This window comes from Ranitomeya imitator, chromosome 1 (genome assembly GCF_032444005.1).
Source record: "Ranitomeya imitator isolate aRanImi1 chromosome 1, aRanImi1.pri, whole genome shotgun sequence".
Taxonomy (NCBI): Eukaryota; Metazoa; Chordata; class Amphibia; order Anura; family Dendrobatidae; genus Ranitomeya; species Ranitomeya imitator.
In genome coordinates, this window is record NC_091282.1 from 697,077,438 (window position 1) to 697,103,000 (window position 25,563).

Genomic DNA, 25,563 nt, shown 5'->3' on the forward strand with positions numbered 1-25,563 from the left:
AAATAAAAATTTCTGCAACTCTGCATAAACTGTTAATGCTTGTACATTAGGTCTATTTGTGATTTTCATGTTTGCATTGTTGAGTTTGATTCAAGACACATCAAAATTGGACAAGTCTCCATGGTATTGTCTGGAAAAATACATGGACATTAGAACAGCTACATAGACTAATAAGTACTGAGAAAATAAATATGTATAATATTTTTACATATTTACCAGCAGCCACCTGACCCAACCACTCTACACTATAGCAGTGGGATGGTGCTGGCAAACAGGTGATTAGGATATATAAATGGTAAACACCTGTTTGCCAGCACCATCCCACTGATGTAGAGTGGTTGGGCAGTCGCAGGTAATTGACTTCACCCAAAAAAGCTGTACTCACGTTTATCTACAGGTGTATGCACATTGCAGACATTTTCCTAGTGTATTTGCACTAGTCTGGAATGATGGTGCCAGTCCATCTCTGCCACAAAATGGGCACCATCATTGGATGTTGTTTTATGAATACTAGTAAGGACAATATTGATATTTGTCTTGGGACAGACATTAATGGCTATTTGCAAGGAAGTGCCATCAGTGTTCAAGTGTCAGTGGTCCAAAAAAAAAAAAAAAAATGCCCCGGACTGCTTCATACATATTTTAACAGAGGCCATAAAGTTGAACTTGACTCCTAGACATGTACCATAATTGTGTTCAGACAATCCCCCTAGTCATTGGATGACGTACTTTGTTTTTCATCATCTCATTACTTTTGGTTCTGTTTAACCTGAGATAATGGGATTATTCTTTATAGAACACTGAATTGAGGAACAAAGTATAGTGGAAAATTGTTGCGCTTCATTCTACAATAACTATTAATGAATTACGTTTACGCAAAACCACAAAACTACTTTTTATAAGGATTGACCAGCGCTACTTATATCTGCCATGATAAAGAACTGTTGAAACACATTCTAGACGCGTACGCTTGGTTAGTGGTTTATCTTATTTAACCCGATTTTGGAGGTTCTGTTCCGGACTACCTAACCTTCCATTCTTGGGAACAAATTTTTTGCTCATTAAATAGGCAGCTGGCACGGAGACTCTACCTGCCAGGTATTATGCTACTCAGATTAATTAGACATGGGCATGATACCGGCTGGGTCTCATCCTCCATGGCTCAAGTGACTTGTTAGTCTCCGTGGCACCATGTTTTGTGGCTGGTTGACTCTTACTATGTCATTCGCGCACCCGCAATGCTCCTGCATACCTGAGCACCCTAGGCTAACTTTAGTGACGAGCACTTGCGCTCATCACTAATTAGCACTGTTGCATTGCAGCGCTGGGTTCATGGGTCCAAATACAACCCAGGACGACCTCTGCAAGGAGTCTGTATGCTTTCCCTGAGTTTGCGTGGATTTCCTCCCACACGGAGAACGTGCACTTTTTTAGGCAAGGAAATATTGGAGGTTGAAAAGTACGGCAGAATAGGAGCTGATCATCAGTACCTGGTAGTGACCCCTACACATTGAAGGTGCTGCTCCTTTCAGTGTTTACACTCGCTGCTGCCAGTATGACCAGCACTCGCATAGATGTGTTGCGTATGTGGCTGTGCCGAGCGCGATACAATTTCAAAATGTGAACTATGACTTAAGCTGTAAATAAAGCACATGAGGGATACTTCCAGATCATGACGCATAGTTTGTCGTTTAGCTAAGTGTTCACTTGGCTAGCAGCCACGTGTGCCCTCCCTTCAAATTCCTGCTAGCTTTTTTGGTGTGGTATTAGCTCTAGGCTGACTTCTGGCATCAGATGACTTTGCCTGGGCTTTTACAAAATGTTCTCAATATTCACTGAACAGCAGCGATTCTGAGATTGCCATAGCAGAAATCCAGCACCAATAAAGCCCTGTGAAGAAGCTGTCCATTTTGGACGATCAGCTGTAATCAGTGCGTAAACTTAATGCCAGGGGTTTATTTTTACTGCAGTGCCTCTACAGGAGAAATCAAGGATTACAAAGTATTTAGTAAAACAATTTTGCTGGTATTTCACCCTTGCTCTGGGCTTACTTTTATTTGTGATCACAAATGTGTTGTTTTACAAAGTGACTTTTAGGTTACACTTTGTCCTCCTTTCCAATCATTTTTTGATAATTTTGTCATTGTGCCCCTGTTATCTGTATATGTAACAGTTTCTTCAGATTTTTTTTTTTTTTTATAATTTCTTTCAGGTTGTGAGGGTCGAAAATGAACAAACTTCGTCAAAGTTTCCGGCGGAAGAAAGATATATATGTCCCGGAAGCCAGCCGACCCCACCAGTGGCAAACTGATGAAGAATCTGTGCGGACTGGAAAGTGTAGCTTTCAGGTTAAGGTAATTACCCTTCGTTATTTCTGAGGTATCCTACCTTTTACTTTTAGTTCTTCCGAAATACATAGATATCTTCATACTTCAAGATTTTTACGTAGAGTCTTGGTACAAAAAATGGCCAGGCGGTCCTGATGAAAAGGCGTGCATACAAGCATGTATGGAGGGGTCGAGAAAGATGGCTGTCAGCCAATATCTACGGTGTCTGCGGATTAAGGGCAGGTTGTTTGTTCCTTTTACTCGTTCACTCAGAAAATGACCCTGTTCCATCATGCAGTTAATGGGCCAAGGGTAACGGGTAATTTGGACTTTGGTACTTGCTGCTTTAAAAAAAAAAAATCCATCTTATTGATGCTTGGGGACTGATTCTATGATCATTCTGGTATAAGTCAGGCTGAGCTCTGGACTCTGCATGGTAATTGCAGTCATCCTGGCAGTCTAGATGTCTTACAGCCACTTCTTACTGTCGGATGAAGTCTCATGTTATTTACCATCTATTAACCCAGTAAAATATACCCATAATGTTTGGCAATGCCAAACTATTAATCCTGTTTTGCTTTCAGACATGAAAAATTCCTATATTTCCATTTGGAACCTTTTACCGTAATATAATTATTTGCTTAAACAAAATATTTGATGTGTAGTTTTATCCAATCACTTTTTGATTGCATTTTAACTGGAATCGGCCAGCATGCTTTTGCATTGTAATCTGAGAGTAATACGATGTAGAGGCCGAGACCCTTATTCCATTGATGTGTTACTTACTAAGCTGTGTTTTGTTGTTTCAATAAAATCAGTGCTTTATCAGCCAGAGAATATTGCTACAGGACTAGGTGTCTCGTGCCTTCTAGTCACCAACTATTACCCCGCCCACACCACCGATTGGAAGTTTTGTCAGTGTACACAGAAAGCAGCCTATCGGTGTTGTGGGCGGGGTTTTACACAGCTCTGCATACAGAGCTCTGTTATATCTGAAGCTATAATTGTATTAAAATAAGGGCACGTGACACCGCTGGATTCGGGCTCTCCGCACATACATAATACTTCTATCCAATTGTATAGAAAAAAACCTGCTGATGGATTCTCTTTTTAATTGCATTTGCACAATTAGTATTTTTTGCTCTGTAATATTACTTCCAACTAGACACTTAATTTTTCAAATCTTATTCCTCACACCCTGCAGTAGCTTTCATCTACCGGTAACTGGATTTTCTTTTCTGACCCCAACCACCCCAATTTCTACATTGACTGGTCAGTACCATACTCCTGCCTGTTTATGTAACGGTTGTTACTATTGTCTGACTTTTGGTGACCACAAATATTTCACACATAGAAACGAGCTCCATAAGCCTGGCCAATATTTGACACATATTCATCTATTTTTCCTCTTGATCTGCAGATTTGTGCCTCAACTTTTATTTATTGATGAAACTTTCATTTCTTTCATGAAAGATGAAGGGGATGGAGAGATTAGACTTCCCTGTTTTCACTCAATATCAAATGTAGTATTCAATTTTTTTTTACCCCTCCCCATACACCTTATGCATAATAGAAATCCTTATGAAATATATTAGTGCTTCAGATTTTTATTTTCAAAATCTGTACTTGCTGCCTACCACTCAGGATCGAGCACTCCTTACATAAAGTTGCAATCAAAACCAACCCTCTTTGCAAATTCAACAAAACTTTCTGCTTGAAAGAAGCGAGAACAACGTAAAGGACTCAACTGATGCAACAAGTGGGTTTCTCCAAATTCACTCTGTAATGACGAGGAGCAAGAATTCTAATAAAACTGCTGGTTTGGCTGGCAGCCTTTTTAATGCTTCACGCATTGTCGTCTTTCTGGAGGAGAACCTATTTGCATAATCTTTACCCGCACCTCCCCAAAAAACACAGTTCCTGTGCAAGCTTCCTGCTGATCTACTGAAGTGACTCCATGTCAACAGCTTACATCACCGCTGCAGCCAATCACTGAGCTCCACGCTTACAGATGTGGACAGCACAAGCCACTTAGTTCACATTACTGCTGCAGCCAATCACTGAGCTATTGAGTTGACATCATTGTTCCAACCAAAACCGAGCAGAGCAGCAGTGGCGACCCAGGAGGGGTTAGGAATGTCGTTTGGAGTCCCCCTTTCTCCAGTGGTTGAGATTTTGGTTATCCCCTTGTTGAACGTGAATGTCCAGCTCTTCCCTTCCCTGCAGTTACTGATGGCGCTGACATATTTTTTTTTTTCCTTGCGCTTCGTGCAGAGACTTTTAAAATAACATTTGCTGCTTTTAGGAATTAATATGGTGAAATACTTATAAGACTTCCCGTGTTTAGGACTAAATAAATTGTTCCCCCCCTTGCGAAAAAGCATTTTATTTAATGGCATGTTGTGATTTGTTGCATTGCGACAAGGTAATTTTCACAGCCACTTCTAGTTTATCTCCAGCCGTCTGTGATAATGTATTTTTATTGAGAATCACTGCAGGAGTCTCGCTCTTCAATTATGATTCATTTTCTGCAATAATACTTGTCTTTTCCTGAAGGATTAGAGGCTTTTCTGTATTTGCACAGTGGGCGCCCCCATCCTTGTGCATGTCGCTCAGTTGCCTGACTTTTGACAATGACAGTCATGTAGGTGAATGCTATAAGCGCCTCCCTCACCTTAATTATACATGCCAGACCTGTACATAGACATATCTGAGGTGGTGGAGCATGGCCACGATGGACGGATGCACTACTCTTTTAATGGCGCAACTGGTAAAACAAGATTTTTTTATTATTATTTATTTTTTAAGTTTCTGCAGCAGAATGCACTGGGACAAATGCTGAATAATCAAACATTCATGGCCAGTCTTATCTGAAAGGCCACCATGATGACTCAAAAACTGATCCCAACTAATTGGTCCCATCTATATCTTTTAATAGTGCACACTGTCCCCAGAGAGGGGCAACCAGCTCCATTTGTGAAGATGGGGTAGTAAAATGGCAGCATCCACTCTGGTATAGGCTGGATGGCATGTAAATGGCTGCAACTAGGGGTCCGTCTGGCTATCCACTGCTTCCCCAGCCATTATCTGCTTCTCGCCTTGAGGAAGACACTGCCGGGTAGATTCTTCAAGCGATATCTGCGCTCTTTATATGAACATGCGGTAAAGCTGCATTTACTTTACAAGATAAAGATGAACGAGCGCCATTAAAAGCTTGTTTTGTGATCGAAACAAAACTCTTGTTTATCGGATGAAATGATATTTTGCGCAGCGTAAAAGCTCATTATTGGCGGCACATTGTCCCGTGTAAACAGTAGTCTCGCTGCCGAGAGCTATGGCAGCCTATGTGCACTGAGTGATCTAGTATAGGTCGCTTAGTGTGCACCGTATTCTTTAGTCTGCCTGCATTTAAACGACCGCCAATTGGCAAAAATTTACCGCTTTTTAAGTTTTATTTTTTTATGGTCTTGTTGCCATGTTTTTTTTTTTTTTTTTTAAATGTTGGGTTTTTTTTTCTAGTGGTCAAAGTGGCCAAAGTGATACCCTGCAAACGACAACGTACATATTGGCTTGTTCCCTGTGCCCAAAGTTTCTCATATTTTAGATACTTGCATCATCGGTGGTGCTAGATCTATAGTCTTTTCTAATTAATTAAAACACAAACCAATTTGTAATTCTCCTTGTGTTTTCTTTGTTTAGTACCTGGGACATGTGGAGGTGGACGAGTCTCGGGGGATGCACATCTGTGAAGATGCCGTTAAAAGACTGAAATCCGTATGTATTCTTATTGCTCTGTCCACAAACTGATGGTGTCTGTATGTTGTCTAATGAGAAGTACAGGTGTTCATACGGCAAAGAATTTGGCCACACGGTCGAGACTCTGTACAGCTGCGGGAGCCACGTTTTAGTTTAACATGCCACGTGGGTAGGCTGAGTTTCAGGTGGCCATGTTGCTGCATCCGATGTCTAGATTTCCACGTTGAAACCTGAATGTTTTCTACATCTATAATCTGTGCATATTTTCCTGCACTTCTATGGATTGTGTACTTTTTAGATGTGGAAATTGAAGGATTTGGCAAAATAAATTAAAGTGGCTCCAATGTTTTAATTTTTAAGGGGAAAAAAAAAGCAATGAAAGCCAATTCGTACACAGATTCTATAACATAATTTCATCCACACACTGAGTTTTTAAGTTAGAAGTCCTAAACTTTGCTGTTACATGAAATACTTACAATTATATGTGTGAAATGCATACGAAGACCACAACGTGTAAACCCAGCCTAAATGCCCACATACACATAGGATGGTGCTCTGGCCGACAGCCATCTCTGCCATGCTTAGGAGTGCTTGTCTAGACTAGTGCTCCTGTGTGGTCTTGAGAGAGCCGATAACAGACATGGCTGCCAGCAAAACAAAGCAAGTGGCAGTCTCAAATGGGACATGTCCGATCAGCCTCTTCCTAGAAGCTCATTCAGCTGGTGTCCACCATAGTGTTGCCATGACCGGTCAGTATTGGCAGGTGCAGCTGACCTTAGTCTGTGTATAGAAGGTAAATGATGAAGACTTTGTACTTCTCTGAATTGATTTTAACTATTGATTTTCCCAAGTCTACACGTTTTGCAGACAGCAGCTGTTAATACTTGCAATTAATCAGCGCTATAAAAGTCTTGTAGCCTGAGGCCAGTTTCACACATCCATGAAACGCAAACCTTACTTGGATTGCAAAACTTGGCCCATCAGCTTGGGCTCCTGACCTAAGCTTAATTCATCCGTGGGTTAAATGAGCCAGCTGCCGTAAGTCAGAAGACCCGCACTTTGGCCTATGCATTGTTAAAGAAGCGCTGTCCGTCTATTACCTAACTGAGAAGTACTTGATGCTGCTTGGGTGGGTCCTATGGTGCTGCTATAAGAATCTGAGGAACTTCTTATAATGATAATCTTTATTTTTATATAGCGCTAACATATTCCGCAGCACTTTACAGTTTGTACACATTATCATCACTGTCCCCATTGGGGCTCACAATCTAAATTCCCTATCTGTACGTCTTTGGAATGCGGGAGAAAACCGGAGTGCCCAGAGGAAACCCACGCAAACACAGAGAGAACATACAAACTCTTTACAGATGTTGTCCTGGGTGGGATTAGAACCCAGGACCCCAGCGCTGCAAGGCTGCTGCGCTATCCACTGTGCCACCATGCTGCCCATTATAATATTAGCGATCTGTTTTCTTCCTGTGAATTGAGAGGAGGTTGCACATGCATTGGTTTTTCCATTCAAGTAATGGCGGTAAACTTTTCTACTGCGCCAAGACAATTTGGGGTTCTCTCTGAAGTGGTAACCAAATGCTTCACATTTTTAGTTCCAATCAATATCATCTGAAAATTTGTATTCCTTTTTTTACGAGTTATCTACATCCATCTTTGTGTGCTTTATGTGAGACCTCCCTTCATCACTTACATGTATTTTCTATGATCTTAAAGGAGACGTTTCACTTCCTGAAAACGAGAGTCAAATGCTTGATAAAATCTTAGTCCTCCTGATTCTGCTGCTCTTTTCTGTTTTTTTTCTGCGTTGCTCCATTTAAAGGGAATCTGTCACCTCATTTTTCGTATATAAGCTGCAGCCACCACCATTAGGAGCTCATCTACAGCATTCTGTAATGCTGTAGATAAGCCCCTGATGTAACCTGAAAGATAATAAAAACAAGTTAGATTATACTCACCTGAGGGGCCGGTCTGGTCCGATAGGCGTCCGGGTCCAGCGCCTCCCATCTTCATGCAATGATGTCCTCTTCCTTGCTTCTGTCACGGCTCCTGCCCAGGCGTACTTTATCTGCCCTGTTGAGGGCAGAGCAAAGTACTGCAGTGCGCAGGTGCCGGGAAAGGTCAGAGAAGCCCAGCACCTGTGCACTGCAGTACTTTGCATTGCCCTCAACAGGGCAGACAAAGTACGCCTGCGCAGGAGCCGCAACAGTAAGCAAGGAAGGCTTCCGGACCGCGACGCCCATCGGTCCTGACCACCACTGGGTGAGTATAATCTAACTTGTTTTTCTTATCGTTCAGGATACATGGGGGGCTTATCTACAGCATTCTGCAATGCATTGCAGAATGCTGTAGATAAGCCCCTGATGGCGGTGGCAAAAGCCTATATACGAAAAAGTAGGTGACAGATTCCCTTTAAGAGAAATTCACACTTTTCTCCTCCAGCACAGTATGAGAAATCACTTCTTTTTAGTGCAACTGGATGTTTCTTCAGCGTCTTCTCTGGGGGCGTGCACTTACACTTCTCCTTTGCAGATGCTGTCAATCACAGGTCAGCAGCTGATCTAGTAATCTCTGATATATCGAGCTTTGATTGGCTTATTTTGGTATGGGTAAAAACACACACCCTCTAGAGGAGACTCTGCATGTTGCTTTTAGCATTTCTGCAGAGTCCTCATTGGTGGGGCATGTGCTCCTCCCAAAAGAGACCAATCAAAGCTTTGCCGCATCGGAAACTATTAGATCAGCTGCTGAGCTGTGATTGGCAGTGTCTGCGAAGGAGGAGCGTAAGAGTACGTCCCCAGAGAAGACTCTGAAGAAACGCCCAGTTGGTCTGCAAGCAGAGATTTCTCATACTGTATTGAACTAATTTTTTTTTAGTTAAACAGGTCCGCGTTAACAGCCTCCACCATATGCTGGTCCTCCTTGATATACATGTCTTTTGTGCTTACAAATGCTTGATATGTTTAATATATTTTCTTGTTTTTAGCAGGTTAAAAAAAAAGAATCATAATTAACTTAGTGTTTTTTTTACATATTAAACAATTAACAAGTGTAGTTCCTTTTCATCAGATAATCAGCCTTGCATGACCACTTGTTTCTTCCTAACTTTGCTGCTGGAGTGGTTTGGAAATGACTCTCACATTAACACTCGCTATTCTTGGAGTAATATTAACGATTAACTGTCACCCTGAAATTAGGAATGTGTGGTGAGATGTCCTTACCATCTGCTAGCTGCAGGGCTGACTTTGTACAGGAGCGTGATGAATTGGAGGGTGGTGGAACTTGGCAGCAGAAGGCTCGTCCTTTCTCATTAGTCGTAACCTCGCACTGATTCATGACGGGCATTACATCCTCTGTGCATGTGGTGTATGTAGTAAGCACTCTTTTCGGAGCACTTCACATGCGGATGTGCTTAATGCTATTCAAGCGGCAAAATGAATGAAGCCTTTGAAAAGGATTTCCTGAAAACAGCCCCATGCCACATCACCAGCTGAAAACATAGGAAAGGATATAATCGAAAAATCACTTTTATGCTTTTGTACGTTTTTTTTTTTTTTTTTTCTTTTTGCATGAGGTGTTCATATTATTGCATGCAGGGCTGCTGCTGTGTGATTACTGTCCATATTAATTATATACGGATTTATTTATGCTTTTTTTTTACATTATAATTTTAATTCTAAACATTATTACAATTACTATTTAAAATAAATGTATTAAAAAAATATTATTTTTTCTCGATATAAACACACAAACTGAAAGTTTTCTGTGAACCTCTGCAAATTTATGTAGCTCAATTTTGCGCTCTACTATGGTACCTACAAGATTGAATGAATAAGAAGCCACAGTCCTGGGTTTGCAGTGTTGTATGCCAACTTTTTGATTCTGGCCTTGGTTTATTTTACTCTAAGATGCTGCATTGTATCTGTTCCTCATAAGTACTTGTCATGGTGCAGTCTTGCTGATTTACTGCATACATCATGCTGGTAACACCTTTATCCACTGGAGACCAGCTAGTACACATAGCGCAGGTTTAATTAACATCATAGTTTAGTCCTGCTGAATGAAAAACTTTAAACTTTAGTGAAAAGTACTCAATAAAAACATTTTAAAGGGAATCTATAAGCAGTTTATGTAATCCAAGAGCATCATAATGTAGCTGCAGATATCCTGATTATAGTGACATCACTTGCTGACCAACTTCCTGTAGTTCCAATACAACTAGTGTTTTATCAGCAGGAGATTATCAGCGTAGGACTAGATGTCTAGAGCCAGGTAGTCCAGCTAAGCTGTGTAACTCTGCCCCCACCACTGATTGGCTGGCAAAGGAATGGAAAACGGCAATCCTGTGTACAATGTACATTGTCTACAAGCTGCCAAAGAAATGGAACAACTGTACTAATAGTTGGTCGAAAAGATTTGTAGGACTGTGGTCTAATGTCCTCATCCTGCAAAATGCAAGCCTTAATCTGGAAAACTAAAAATGTTGCAGCTTTCACATTGGTGACAAAATAAATATAATAAATGACCTCCGTAATCCTATTGACCCATACGGTAAAGTGAATGTCACTTACACAACACAAAACTTACAAAAAATGTTATGGATCCTCCTCCCCACCCCCAAAAAAATATAAACCCAGATATCATTTGTACCCAAAACGCAGCTTGTAACCAACAAGCCCTCACATTGCTATGCCAGCTGAAAAATCAAAACGCTAGAACTCTTATCACATTACTTAAAACCATAAAGAAAATTGCTGTGTGCTTAAAGGTAATCTGTCAGCAGGATTTCACACGCTAAACTCATGTAGTTCTTTCACAGACTAGTCCAGCAATACCTTTAACATCACCGGGCTTTTCCTCTGTTACTAAGAAATCTGTTTTTGAATTGATATGCAAACATGGCAGATGGGGCTATGGTAGATCTGAAGCCTCTGTCACTCCAGCTCGACTTCCCTCACAGCGCTGACTCCTCCTGCTTGACAACTTTTCCTGAAGTCATACAGCACCGAGACTGTCAGTCAAGCAGGAGCAGGCGGTGTCAGGGCACAAAATAGAGCTGGAGTGACAGAGGCTTCAGATCTTTCATAGAGCTTCAGCATTATTTACTTATCCATTCACACTCTGATTTTTCTTTAGAGGTCAAACTGCCCATGTTAAGGTATTGCTGAACTTGTCTTTGAAATGTTTACATGCATGTATAAGTAGTATGGGGGGTTGAAATCCTGCTGACGGATTCCCTTTTATGTTCATTCAGTCCTCCTGAATCTCCCATGACTGTCCTCTTGCCATTTTGAGATAAATTATGTACCATTTTGCATTTCAATGTGCCTACTCTGGCAATAGCTTCCAGGGGGAAGATCAAATAAGTCTGGCAGCAGCATAAAAGTAGACCAAAGCGGGAAATAATTTATCCTTTAAGATTAATTTTTATGCGTTTTTATTAGAAATTTTATCCACATCCGAACTTGAAGGTCAATCCTTAAGATATCAAAGTTGAAGGAGCAAAATGTGTGCATTGGTCATCCCATGACGTGGCCTCCTGCTCCAGGTTGACTGATCTTCTGCTGCCATGTTTCACTCTGTGCGTGTGGTTTTAGTTCTGGAAGAAATGCCTCCTATATTGCTTTTCAATCTGTTACTTGGTGGGACAGGAGCTCAGCAGTGTGGTAGACGTCTGATTCAAAAAGTGGTGCCACTGCCGATTTTTGTAGACTTGTTTCATTGCATTAGAAAACTTGTTAAAGTCTTTTATTTACTTTTAAATTAAAATGTGGATAAAATGGCATCTACAGTAATGGCTCCATACAACAAGGCTCGTAATGCAATGTTCCAGGTCTTCTAGTGCAAAGCCACAAGTCCCCGCTGGTGCAATGAACCAGGTCTAAAGCGAAGATGGACTTCACATGTTCATCCATAGCAAAATGCCAGTTGCTAATTGCATATGAATGAGTTCTGAGATTATTTCTTTCCCTTGTTGCATGGGAAATTGCAGGGTGACACTTGAAGGTTTTTTGTTTTCCTCCCCTCCTTCTGGCAGCTTTTAGTCTGCCTGCAACCTTTTTAACCTCTTGTTTCCCAAGCATGGACGTAGGGAGCGATGTCATCCGCTTGCTCCTTCTGTATAGCGCTTACTAATACTTGCTGTGCTATGTGATGCATGCTGATTTGAAAACCGAGAGACTTGTAGCTTCCAGCAATAATAGTGCTCGACTTGTCCCCTCCCCTGTTCCTCCAGGAAAGGAAATTCTTCAAAGGCTTCTTTGCAAAAGTAAGTCCATCGCCATCTGTGGTTAAATTTATAAGGAGTTGCACACTGGTAGTAACTGGTCACTGTACATAGCAGCATGTGCCTTCACTTTGTGATTCCTGTGGAATAACCTTGTACAGTATAGACCTGGATTCTTTTTTAATACATCTTTTTTTTTTCCAATATGTCTTGACCTTAGAGGGATGGGCAAGAAACGTTAATTGTGGGAAGAATTTAAAAATTGGTGTTTTCATTTGACTGCAATACACTACGATATATTTTTTTATTTTTTTTTAAGAATCACTAGCTGGTTTTAATTATTTAAAAAATAGATTCGTGAACCATTCCCTATAACTCGGGTATTTGGGTCCGTTGGGGGTCCATTCTTATCTGGAAGACTGTATGGCACTTATGGGATGTCTGTACCAACAAGAGTCCGAATGACAAACTGGTTATATACCTCTGCACCTCTTTATATTCTTTCTGTGCAAAATTACCATCTATCTGAAATAGAGCAATTTCATCAGAATTGCCCTTTCTATGCGCAGGGGTGATTGAATAAGGAAGGAAACTTTAACTCCCTGCTATAAGACAGGCAATAAGCACACCTTTGGAGAGGAAGAGGGTTTTTTTGTTTCCTGTTCCCTAATCTTACACATGGAGGAATGCTCTTGCCCCACCTTCTTTAGCTTTACACATTGCCCTACTGATTTTTTTTTTTTAATATAACTACTAGTAATGGGCGAACCTGCTCGGAAAAGGTGTTATCAGAGCATGCTCAAGTGCTAACTTGTGTCTTATCGTGCTCAAAAAAGATGTTCGCACCTGCATGTCTCATGACTGGTCGACAGCTGCAACACATGCGGGATTGCTTGTTTGTTTGACCAACACAACACATGGAGGGATTGTCTAACAGTCGTGAAACATGCAGGCGCTGGGACTCAAACATATTTTTTGAGCATGCCAAAGTCACCGTTAGCACCCGAGCATGCTCGGATAACACCTTATCTTGGTACGTTCACTCATTAGTAAATACCGTACCTACATATAATCACTTTCCAATCCTTTGCATCTCTTCCATTGTAATGGCCATGGTTGTTGTTGGTTTCCACTCCTTTTTATCTCTTGGGGTGAGTAATGCCCCTCTTTCCTTCTCCTTCTAAAGCGCAGTATTTTAGAATTCCTATAACCTATACATTTCCAAATTTTGAGAACCAGTTGCATCACTGCATATTTGATTCTGCTAGTTGTAGTTCTCGTTTTACATGCCCACGCTTGTAATCATCAGCGTTTCTTTCTACCATAATCTAAGACCTAAAATCCTCCTAGATTCTTGCCGATCAGTCTTTTCTGGACTTTCTCCAAATTTGACCAATGAATATTGCTTGTGCTGATTTAGCCATGATTACATTTGATGGGTACAAGTTCCGGGTTCTTGACTACATGGTAGTGGATCACGATTTCTCTGCAGGAATTCCAGTGCGGGACGGCTACAGCTATGGTGACGGCTCTTTGTTCACTGTCAAAATGGCATTTAGGTGTACTTGTCCCTTTCTAAAATAGTTCATATAAATCACTTTCAACTTTTACATGCAACTAACATAACGACCCTTATCACAGGATCAAGAAGTGCTATCAAACACTATTTTTATAAAACATATAACAATTTCTTTATTTAAATACAATTAACAACGACATTAAAATTAAAATGGTGCCTCAAACCAAGCATAACCAGAGGCCAGACAGGCAAAGTGGAATATAAATAGAAAGATTTTTAACAGAAAAATTTCTTATGAACTTTATAGCGGCATATACTTTATAATTCTAATACATGACATATTGCAATCATCTTTCTTTAAATATAAATAGTAAAAACACTATGCCAAGCACATTGTCCGCCTAAGCATTAGAGAGGAGGGCAAAAAGACCGGAAATTATATCCACAATTTTAAAGTAGGTGCTGAGGTTACAATTTACCCCTATCAAAAAGACACCCCTAATAAGTCTAGTGCTATGTGATTCTTCCAACCTCTCACAAAATATAAAGTGCATAAAGTCAGCTCCTCCACATATTACCTCAACGTGAGTCCCGCAAGAATTCCACTGCCAAATGAGAGGCCGTGCCTCCGGACCTCAACGCACGTTTCGCTGTTGCTTCTTCCTGGGTTTCCATCTCAAGTGCCGTAGAACATAGTGGTATTATGGTTCAGCATATTTTGCCTAAATGCCATTTTACAGTGTGGTACCCCGATTTATTTCGGGTATGGTACCAGTGGAGTAACTCCTTATTCATGTGTGCAGTCTCCTAAGTCTTAGTACTGTAGATTCTCCCATCCAGGTAAAGAATTTTGCTGCAGAATTCTTTGCACTCTCAAGTGTATGTTGTAGTCTCCATGTCCCTTGTTTGTCACACAGTTGCCCTTCACCTTCTTTGCAGCGCTTTTTATGAACTTTTCTCTTTTGCTTTGGTGAATGAATTGGCATGGATCTTGGATACATAGGCTTCTATAGGTTTTTCTAGATTTATTTTGCTCACGTTGTTTCATTCCAGGTCCGCAGCAAAAGTCGACATGTCCCATACCCTATTTAAGATTTCCTTTTTTCTTTCTGACATATTTAAGACTGGAAAGAAAGCAATCAAGGCGGTCCTGTGGGTTTCAGCCGATGGTCTTAGAGTTGTGGATGAGAAGACAAAGGTATGAAGTTGCGAATGTTTTCACAATAAAGAAGCAATTTAAAAGTACCTGGATGTTTACCAATGTCAATTTCCTTCCTTTTTCTCCTTTAAAAAAAAAAATATTACAAGTTTAGTTGATTTAAGTTTGTAATTCCGTTATGTGTGTTAATGGCACCTACAAAATCACTGCACAGTGGCAGCTATTGGACATAGAAATTATATTTGGGGTGGCAGAAGTAGAGATATATGTGTGTATATTCCCATCCAGTGGTCACTCGTATATTAGATGTTACTGTTGGACTGGGTCCTGTAAACTGTTTCACACCACTTCTATAAAATAAAAGTCACGTGCTCAAAGCCTAAGCTCCTCTGATTCTGACACTTTTTTTTGTTTGTTTTGTTTTGTGCTTTGTTGCTCCATTGCAGAGATATTCACATTTGTTGCTTTAAGAGTGCAATATGTGAAATCTCTGCTTGTTGTTCAACTGAGCTTTTCTTCAGAGTTTTCTCGGAGGGGGTGTGCCTTCACGCCTCCCTCCAAGGTGCTGCCAATCACCGCTCAGCAGATCTAGCAGTCTCAGATGCTGCTTAGCTGTGACCGTTTCTGGGAGGGGTAAAAGTGCATGCCCCCAGAGAAGACTCTGAAGAAACGTCCAGTTGCACTACAAATAGAGATGTCACATATTGCGCTCCAAAAGCAACAAATGTGTATTTCTCTGCAATGGAGTAATGCAGCAAAAAGTGTGTGTGTGGGGGGAGGGGGGGGAAGCTTCGCGGTTAGGGTAGAGCTGGGATTTTCACAATGTACCGGTATTTATCTCTTTAACATGAAAAGCACAAGTGGAGGATGGCCGCAGAGAAGCCTACATTTCAGAGAGTGAGGTTTCTCACACAAAGCAGTTTTCAGAGAGCTGCCATATTTATCATGGTCAGTTTCAACAGTTTTTTTTTTGTTTTTGTGCAGCCAGCTATAATGAACATACTACAAACCGTGCATTTTTTTTGTCTTCTTTTGGGTCAATGTCCTATATGTTTCTGCTACTTTTATATATTCAGTAGTTGTTAACCCTTTTTTGTTTTGTCTTCCATAGGATCTCTTGGTAGACCAAACCATTGAAAAAGTGTCCTTCTGTGCGCCAGATAGAAATTTTGATCGGGCCTTCTCTTACATATGCCGTGATGGAACAACAAGGAGATGGATCTGTCATTGTTTTATGGCTGTCAAGGACACGGTCTGTACTTAAATTATTGATGTTGCTTTCTCAGTGTTTTTATAAAGGTGCATTGCAGAGCTGAGATTTGGTACAAGAGGTGTCCTAAAGGGACTCTGTTTGAACAGTCATTTTGTGACGGTAAAATTATTCTGCTGATTACTTGGGTGATCAGATTATTTACACTGGCAAAAAATAAATGATAGTCATTGGCAGCACAATGCCTCATGTAAATAGTGGATTTGCCAGCACACTATAAGGACAGAATGATTCTATGAATTATTGGTATGTTCTCACCAGTTTGTCTGCCTGTGTAAACAGGCCAGCAATTGACCAGTGCGTGTGTATAGACGTTTGGTGCTTTTTAACAGACAGAGATTGGTCTAAATGCACCTCCTATATGGAATTGTTTTCTGTTGGTAAGCAAATAAGTATGTTAAAGGGAATCGGTCAGCAGGTTATTACTATGTAATCCGAGAGCAGCACGATCTAGGGGCATAGACCCTTATTCCAGTGAGCTTTCACTTACTGGGCTGTATTTTTCAATAATTTTTTTTTTCTTTTTTTATCAGTAGATAATCACTACAGGAGTAGATGTCTCATACCTCCTAGTCAACTGCTCTATATAACCCCGCCCACACCACTGATTGACAGCTTTCTGTGTACACTGTGCAATGACAGAAAGCTGCCAATCTGTGGTAGTGGCGTGGTTATGCACAGCTCTGTATTATGAGCATTGCTAGATCTGCAGCAGATCAAACGGGGGTTTCATCAGAACCACCGCACTCAATTGACTGCGATTCATCATTGGAATCTGGCTCGCTGCTCCTACCTATCTGCTCTCCAATTACATAACAAAAAACTGCTGACAGATTTCCTGAAACAGATTTGAGGTTTAGGCTTTATTCACACAAGCATTCAGGAGTGTTGGCTGGTATATTGAATGACAAGAATGGCACAAGTGTGCAGCTTTCTTCCTGCCTTCAAAAATAGCAGAACCTTGAGAGGTTTTATTGTAGACATTTACGTTCATTAGTACCCATTTATATTGCTTCAAAAATGGATCCATCACAGCAGTCACGGCTCAGCTCGTAAGGCCAGATTACTGAAATACAATCGGCATTTAAAACATGGCAATAATAACCAACTGCATCGGAAACCTGTCTAATAAGAGTGACGTGTCAAGGTTTTATTTGAAGGAGACTGTCAGGTTTTACGTTCACCTTTGGACATTATTTTACTGCTTGTATTTCAATATAATCTTCATAAAATATTGAGTAATTGCTTTTTTTATAACTTGTACAGAAGTTTTGTAAGCTTATAAACTTTATTTGCACGGCCGGTGGCCTTAATTCCAGAAGGAAGGAGCCAAATCTTTTGAATAATTTACTTTGCCTACAGCCTAAGCACTCTCTGCAAGATCAGCTTCCGAATGCTCCCACTGCTCTACTAGATTGGTTCCGTTGTTGTTGGCCCACTGCCCCCAGTCGAACACATCTCCTACTTTAGTGCTTTCAACCAGTCGAAGAGCATTCATCTGCCCCGTGTGTGGACGAAACTGGCTCGGGAGGCAGATGTTGGTCCCAGGTCTGTCGAGCAATGGGAGCTTGTTTTGGAGACCTCAAAGTTGGTTTCTACTAGCTTATTTTCAGAGACAGCCGTACAACTCTAAATCCTTCATTGTACATACACCACAGCCAAGATGTGTAGGGTTCATCCCCAGCTCCTGGAGGTGTGCCCCAAAGGTGACGTTCTTCCACCTTCTGTGGAGTTGCCCAGAGATTAGAAGATACTGGACCCAGTTGGTCATATTTCTACATGATCGTATGAGGATATCCATCACAGAAAACCCAGGACCTGCCTTTTTTTTTTCATGGACCCTGATCAGTACTCGGTGACATTAGACAGGCTTTTGCTAGTTGAGTCCTTGTTTATTGCTCATTAGTGTTTGACAAGACATGGTGATCTCACCGAACACACACCATTTCTCCTTCGCCTCATTGGGGGACACAGGACTGTGGGTGTATGCTTCTGCCGCCAGGAGGCTGACACTAAGTAAACTTGAAAAAAAAGTTAGCTCCTCCTCCGTCGTATACACCCTGACACTGGCTGCTGGAGACTCCAGTTCATGCTTAGTGTCTCAAGGACACAGCTAGGCGCGGGAGCGCCGCTTACCTACCAGGACACCACAGATCCATGCTTTTGACTGCTTCAGGTGGACTCTTACATATCATTAGGATCTCCATGTGAACTACTATTCATTACTTATGCATATATTTTGAAATAAGCGATCACATGATAAAGGCTCAGGCTGAGCCGAAACGTTGAATAAAAGATCGCATTAAATTGTATATTCTGTTCCACTCCCAGATTGTTTATACAATAAATTTACACCATACTTTGTTACCTAAGAGAGTGCGGTGAATTTTATATTTACTATAGTTGAGACCTTTGGTCTATTACACCAGCACCTCGCTATAGGCTGAGTGCACTCCATTACGTTCTTTCTAGTGTCTCAAGGAGGCACACCTCTGGGTCCCGGATCCTTTGGACCCTGTTTCTTCATCATTTTCTATGGATTGAGGGGGCGACGGACCCTTTTGATGGTCCGATCTCTCCAAACCAACAACGGGCAAGCACGTGCGAGTTCCTCCAGGTATCCTTTCCCGCGACGTAGGATCCCTCACCGGACTTGGCCCTGACCACCCTGAGGTATTTAGACCCTAGGCTGTACAGGTGCCCGTTTGATGTCCGTGTGACCCCCCCTATTCCTACACCTCTGCTCCGCTGCGGTGATAGATGGGGTGATAGACGGTCCCTCTCCTTATCCTGGGCAGATAATGGAGCTAGGGTGCCTGCACCGTTGTTTTCCTCCCCCCACTGGATTTACGCCGGAGGTACTCAGCCTGCAATATGGGGGGAGTGGCAAAAAAAGGGTGCTCCTTACAAGGCGCACGATGCATCTTTAAAGATGCTGATTTACCTGACATCCCTCGGGTGTTTTTTTTCTATGCGACGGTGTTCCGGCAGCTCCTGTTGTAATTGTCCTGTGCCGCGGTGTCTCCGGTGCCGCTTCTCCGGCGTTGCAGTTGGTACTGCCGGTGCTGCGGCCTTCTAGAGGCTTCAGGCTCCGGCCTGGCCTCCAGCAAACACTTCCGGGTCGCTCTGACCCGGGCTTCCTCCCAGCAGACTGCGCCGTGAAGCCCCGCCCCCTCCGGCGCATCTACTTCCAGTTTCGGTTTCCTTTTCGCTCAAAGGAGAAATTGAGGCCCCGGCTTCTGGCCTACTACAGGCCGCACCGCATGATGGCGGTCCCGCCTCCCTAGGTCTGCTGGGGATAAAGGTGAGCTCTTTTTGGCTCCGCCTCGCGCGTTCATTTCATCGCGGTATTCGTGGGGAGACAGGACTGGGGTAAGTGCTTCGCCCTCCAGCTGGCAGAAGCATTATTTTTTTCCCAGTCTCGGGCCCTGGGTATAGCTTTTTACAGATCACTATGTCTAGAAGGGTTAAAACTCGCACGGTCTTATATACCGTTTGTGTGGCTTGTCGTGCTGCATTCCCGCATGCCCAGTGCAATCGTCTCTGCGAGGCCTGCGACTCTGAACGCGCCCAGGAGCCCCCCCTGCCAGATCTCCAGCAATCTCTCCGGCTCCTGCCCCTCAAGCAGATGCTAGGGCAGCTCCGCCGGAATGGGTCACGTCCTTGTCGCAATCCATGGCGTCCCTAACTAAAGCAATCAAATCCCTTCAGACCCCGGCGGTCAGGGCCAGCAGTCCTTCTGTCTCGGAGAGGGCCTCAGGGTCTCTGGAGCCTTCGGCCTGCAGGGGCCGTGCCCGCACTAGACAAACGCGTGGAAAGCGGATTCGCACAGCGTCGCCTGGGCCGTCAGGTGCTTCGGCATCCTGGAGCTCTGTATCACGTTCTCCTTCCCCAGCAGAGAGCGGGGAAGTTGAGACAGACTATGGAGTCAGAGGAGTCCCTTAACTTTGAGAATCCTGGGTTTCAGGAGTCTGTAGATGGCCTGATTGAGGCTGTCAATCAGTCCCTGGGGATAGAGGACGAGTTCGCCTTGTCCTCAGATCATAAGATCTCATTTAAACGGGTCAAACGGGCTCATAGGGTTTTTTCCTCTCACCCTGAGTTTGAGGACTTGATTCGGCGTAACCGGGAGCACCCGGACAAGCGTTTTTCGGGGCAAAAAGCCTTGAAGGTTAAGTACCCCTTTGCTACTGAGCTGTGTAGTAAATGGGCAGAAAATCCATCTGTAGATCCTCCGGTGTCCCGTTTAGCCTGTAACACGCTGCTATCTCTCCCTAATGGCTCATCATTTAAGGACCCTACGGATTGTCTTAAAGAGAGCTTGGCTCGCTCAGTTTTTGAGGTTTCAAGTTCGGCACTTTTTCCTTCTTTTGCGGCAACCTGGGTTGCTTGGTCAGAGTCTTTAACAAAGGCTCTTCAAGAAGGTGATTTGCCAGCAGAGTTGGCGGAAATGTCATCTCAGATTGCTCTTGCTGATAGCTATCTGATCAATGCATCCTTAGATGCTGCAGACTGTGCCTCTTCGGCTGCAGCTATCGCTATTAGAAGGGTTCTCTGGTTAAGAACATGGCGGGCAGACTCTACCTCTAAAAAGTATCTTACGGTAGGGTTGTATCAGGGATGTTGCTTATTCGGAGAAAAGCTGGATCAGCTTATCTCTGACTCCACAGGAGGGAAGAGTAAGTTCCTTCCTCAGCAGAGGATTAGACAGCCTTTTCGTCGCCAATTTCAGGCTCGTTTCAGACCCTTTCACAATGCTAGGTGGGCCCCAGCATCAGGCTCTGTTGCGAAGGGTCGACCCAATCAGGACCGAGACGTTCGGGTCTCTTATACGGCCAATCAGGGGAGAATGCATTCCCAGTCAACTAGATCCAGAGTAGCTAGGACTCAAAGGTTTTCGGCCAAGTGACTGGAGGCCTCCTCGGAGTGCCTCCAACACAGTAGGCGGATGTCTACTTCTGTTTTGTCAGGTCTGGCTTCAGGTAATCCTCGACTGGTGGGTGGGAGAGCTCATATCTTCAGGTTACAAGATAGAGCTGGTCTGTCAGCCTCCTCCCAGGTTCTTCCCATCCCGTTTTCCCAGGTCCGAGTCCCATCGACAAGACCTGTACAAATCCATAGAGTCCCTTCGTCTCAGCGGAGTCATTTCTCCTGTTTCAAGGGAGGAAAGGTTTCAAGGGTTTTATTCCAATCTTTTTGTAGTACCCAAAAAAGACGGAACAGTAAGACCTATCCTAGATCTGAAACTCTCAAACAAGTTTGTCCGCGTTCGTCACTTTCGGATGGAAACTCTTAGGTCAGTGATTGCTTCAATGGAAAAGGGAGAGTTCTTGACCTCAATAGACATTCAGGATGCCTACCTAGATATTCCCATTTTTCCTCCTCATCAAAGGTTTCTCAGGTTTGCTTTAAACAACCTACATTTCCAGTTCACGGCTTTACCCTTCGGGCTGGCCTCCGCCCCCAGGGTGTTCACGAAAGTCATGTCAACTGTGGTGTCCATTCTGCACTCCCGAGGCATAGTAGTCTTGCCATATCTGGACGATCTCTTGATCAAGGGGCCGACCTTTCAAGCTTGCAGGGAAAATGTCAGCATTACTCTGGACACCCTTGCTCGTTTGGGTTGGCTAGTAAATTTAAGAAAGTCATCCCTACAACCTTCTCGGAGGATCTCTTTTCTAGGCATGATTTTCGATACCTCTCAAACCCTATCAATCCTTCCCCAGGACAAGGTCCTAGCCCTTAGGCGGGAAGTGAGGAACCTTCAGCAACCATACCCTCATACGATCCGGTCTTGCATGAGGGTGTTAGGAAGCATGGTGGCAACTATAGAAGCAGTACCATTCGCACAGCTTCATCTTCGACCTCTCCAACAGGCGATCCTAGCAGTATGGAACAGGAATCCTCTCTCCCTCAACCGCAGATTTCAGTTGTCTCCCCAGGTCAGACAGGCTCTCTTATGGTGGCTAGACAGCTCATCCCTACTCAGGGGGAAGCCCTTTCCCTCAACCAGTTGGCTGGTGGTCACAACAGACGCCAGTCGCCTGGGTTGGAGAGCAGTGTTTTTTTCACCACACAGCTCAGGGGCGCTGGTCTTCTCTGGAATCAGATCTCCCCATCAATCTCTTAGAAATTTGGGCAGTTCGACTAGCCTTGCAGCATTTTCACCATCTTCTGGCGGGTCACCCTATCCGAATTCAATCGGACAACGCCACAGCCGTGGCATACATAAATCATCAAGGGGTCACCCACAGCAAGGCAGCCATGCAGGAGGTAAAACAAATACTGTTCTGGGCCGAGAGAAATCACTGTGATTTCAGCAGTCCACATTCCGGGCGCAGAAAACTGGGCGGTAGATTTTCTGAGCCGTCAGGGTCTAGCGTCCGGGGAATGGTCTCGCCATCCCAAAGTATTTCAGCAGATATACCATCTATGGGGGACCCCGGACGTGGATCTAATGGCATCCAGGGGGAATGCCAAGGTACCCAGGTTTGTCTCCCGGTACCGAGACCCACAGGCAATCGCCGTGGATGCGCTAGTACTAACTTTGAACCAGTTCCATCTCTCATCTGTTCCCTCCTCTGGCACTACTCCCGAAGGTTATCAAGAAGATCCGTCAGAAGGAGTACCTACTAATCTGATCGCCCCGGATTGGCCGCGTCGGACCTGGTATGCGAACCCAGTACAGCTTCTCACCGGGGGGTTCCATGATCGGCCCTTGAGATAGAAGATCCGGCCTATCTACCACCAGAACTCAGGGGTCCTACGTTTGACGGCCTGGCCGTTGAATCTTGGGTTTTAACTCAGGCAGAGTTCTCCCAAGAGGTAGCAGATACCATGATCAGCGCACGTAAACCCGTTTCGGCCACAATTTATCATCACACTTGGAAAGTTTTTCTCTCTTGGTGTAGAAAGCATGGGCTGCCTCCTTTGCATTTCACCGTACCAAATATTCTAGCCTTCCTCTAAGCGGGCCTGGATTCAGGATTTGCTCCAAGTACTCTTAAAAGGCAGATTTCAGCCTTATCGGTCCTTTTTCAGCGTAGGATTGCTACTAACCGTCAGGTCAGGACTTTTTTTTTCAGGGAGTCGCTCATAAGGTCCCTCCTTATAAAACTCCTTTGGAAGCTTGGGACCTTAATTTGGTCTTAAGGGCCTTGCAGGAGGCTCCTTTTGAGCCTCTTCAAGATAATTCCTTGACTTTCCTTTCTTGGAAAGTCGTATTTTTAGTGGCCATAACTTCCATAAGGCGGGTATCAGAGCTGGCGCCCTCCCCTGTCGTACTCCCTTTCTACGTTTTCATCAGGACAAGGTAGTGCTCAGACCAGCACCTTCCTTTCTTCTGAAGGTTGTTTCCTCTTTCCACATTAATGAGGATATAGTTCTTCCCTCTTTTTGTCCAGCGCCTACGCACCGTGTAGAAAAAGCTCTCCATACGTTGGACCTAGTGAGAGCTCTGAGGAGATACATTTCCCGGACGGCTCCTTTCCGCCAGACAGATGCTGTTTGTCCTCCCGGAGGGTCACAGGAAGGGATGCGCGGCCTCGAAATCTACCCTGGCCAGGTAGATACGGGCTACCATTCAGGAGGCCTATCGCACCAAGGGCATGTTAGTTCCGGCTGGAATCAAAGCTCACTCCACTAGAGCAGTGGGGGCTTCCTGGGCCGTTTGGCACCAGGCCTCAGCAGAACAGGTTTGCAAACCTGCAACCTGATCTAGTTTGCATACTTTTGTCAAACATTATAATGTTCACTCCCAGATCTCTGCAGATGCAAGTCTGGGTAGAAAGATTCTTCAAGCGGCGGTGACGCACTTGACCATTATCTGGATAATTTCTACTGGTGAGTTGATTTCCCTCCCAGGGACTGCTTTAGGACATCCCACAGTCCTGTGTCCCCCAATGAGGCGAAGGAGAAATAGGGATTTTTGTGTTACCGTAAAATCCTTTTCTCCGAGACGCTCATTGGGGGACACAGCTCCCTCCCTGGTAGCCTATGGCTGCTTTGGCTATATCTGATTTTGTCAAGTCAATAGGACTTTTTCTAGACATAAGTTTTCTGTATTTATGCTGTTACATTATTTCTCGTGTTTTGTTCTCCTACTGCTTTTGCACCGAACTGGAGTCTCCAGCAGCCAGTGTCAGGGTGTATACGACGGAGGAGGAGCTAACTTTTTTTCAAGTTTACTTAATGTCAGCCTCCTGGCAGCAGAAGCATAAACCCACAGTCCTGTGTCCCCCAATGAGCGTCTCGGAGAAAAGGATTTTACGGTGAGTAACACAAAAATCCCTATTTCTGAATGGTAATCGGCAGCAAATCTTTCCCTTGCTTTTAAGAAGGATATTTACATACGTCGGGGCTGCCTTTATAAGCCAAAGTCTGGGTTAGAAGGACCCAGTCCCCCTAGCTGCTTGATCTGTTCTGGGTGAATGGTAGGGGCATCTATCCCTATAACTGGTAGCAAAGCTTTGAGGTTGGAGGGAGTGTCCCAGGGTTTCGCTTCCTCCTGATTGTCCCTGAGTTATCATCGGCTCATTCTTTCTCCCCAATCCTTGGCAGGAGCTCACATGCAAGGGAAGAAGGTTTTTTTTTTTTTTTTTTTTTCATTTAATTAAATTTTATTGATGGTTTTACTTGTACACTGGCAAGAACAGATCATTTACCCCCATTACTGACACATTTTCTAGTGTTTACCTTTTTGGGCTGGGTGGTGGTGTATGTGTGGGCTGTAAATTTTTATCCTTCAGATATTCAAAAAAAAAATAATTTTTTTTGGTGATACATGGGGATTCATTCTTCAGTCATTGGTCTGGTCTGATTTCATTTTTGTCAGTCCTCTTCTACATGCATTTGATACTGACTGGATGAATGTACATGTAATATCTATGACCTTTATTGTCAGTGATATGCTATAATTTCTTGTATTATTTTAGGGTATCCTGTGTTGCAAGAAGCCCATGCACAGACACTTGTTGTATGGTTACAGGATTATTTCCATACTATGGTTAATGACTACTTATGTCTTACAAATAACAGGGAGAGCGGCTGAGCCATGCTGTCGGATGTGCTTTTGCTGCCTGCCTAGAGAGAAAGCAAAAGCGTGAAAAGGAGTGTGGCGTTACTGCCACCTTTGATGCCAGCAGAACCACTTTTACAAGGGAGGGATCTTTCCGAGTGACCACTGCTACAGAACAGGCGGAGAGGGAAGAAGTCATGAAACAGATACAGGATACCAAGAAAGGTGCCGTTCTATTCTCTACTTTCACATTAGGAATTTTTTTCTTTTTTACTCATGTC

General features: G+C 43.4%; 1 protein-coding gene across 12 annotated transcripts in view; it reads left to right on the forward strand.

Moving 5' to 3' along the window:
• The window catches only part of NUMB (NUMB endocytic adaptor protein), a 152,276-nt gene that overhangs the window by 107,650 nt on the left and 19,063 nt on the right, over positions 1–25,563 (forward strand). For 8 of the 12 annotated variants that reach the window (XM_069730943.1, XM_069731030.1, XM_069730994.1 and 5 more), the window contains 6 exons: positions 2,213–2,354; positions 6,027–6,101; positions 12,328–12,360; positions 14,961–15,035; positions 16,108–16,248; positions 25,303–25,507. In XM_069730943.1, coding sequence (XP_069587044.1) covers positions 2,229–2,354; positions 6,027–6,101; positions 12,328–12,360; positions 14,961–15,035; positions 16,108–16,248; positions 25,303–25,507 — 655 coding nt within the window. In that variant the 5' untranslated portion in view covers positions 2,213–2,228. The remainder of the gene's footprint in view (positions 1–2,212; positions 2,355–6,026; positions 6,102–12,327; positions 12,361–14,960; positions 15,036–16,107; positions 16,249–25,302; positions 25,508–25,563) is intronic. The other 4 variants (XM_069731004.1, XM_069731040.1, XM_069731012.1 and 1 more) reach the window with 1 other exon arrangement.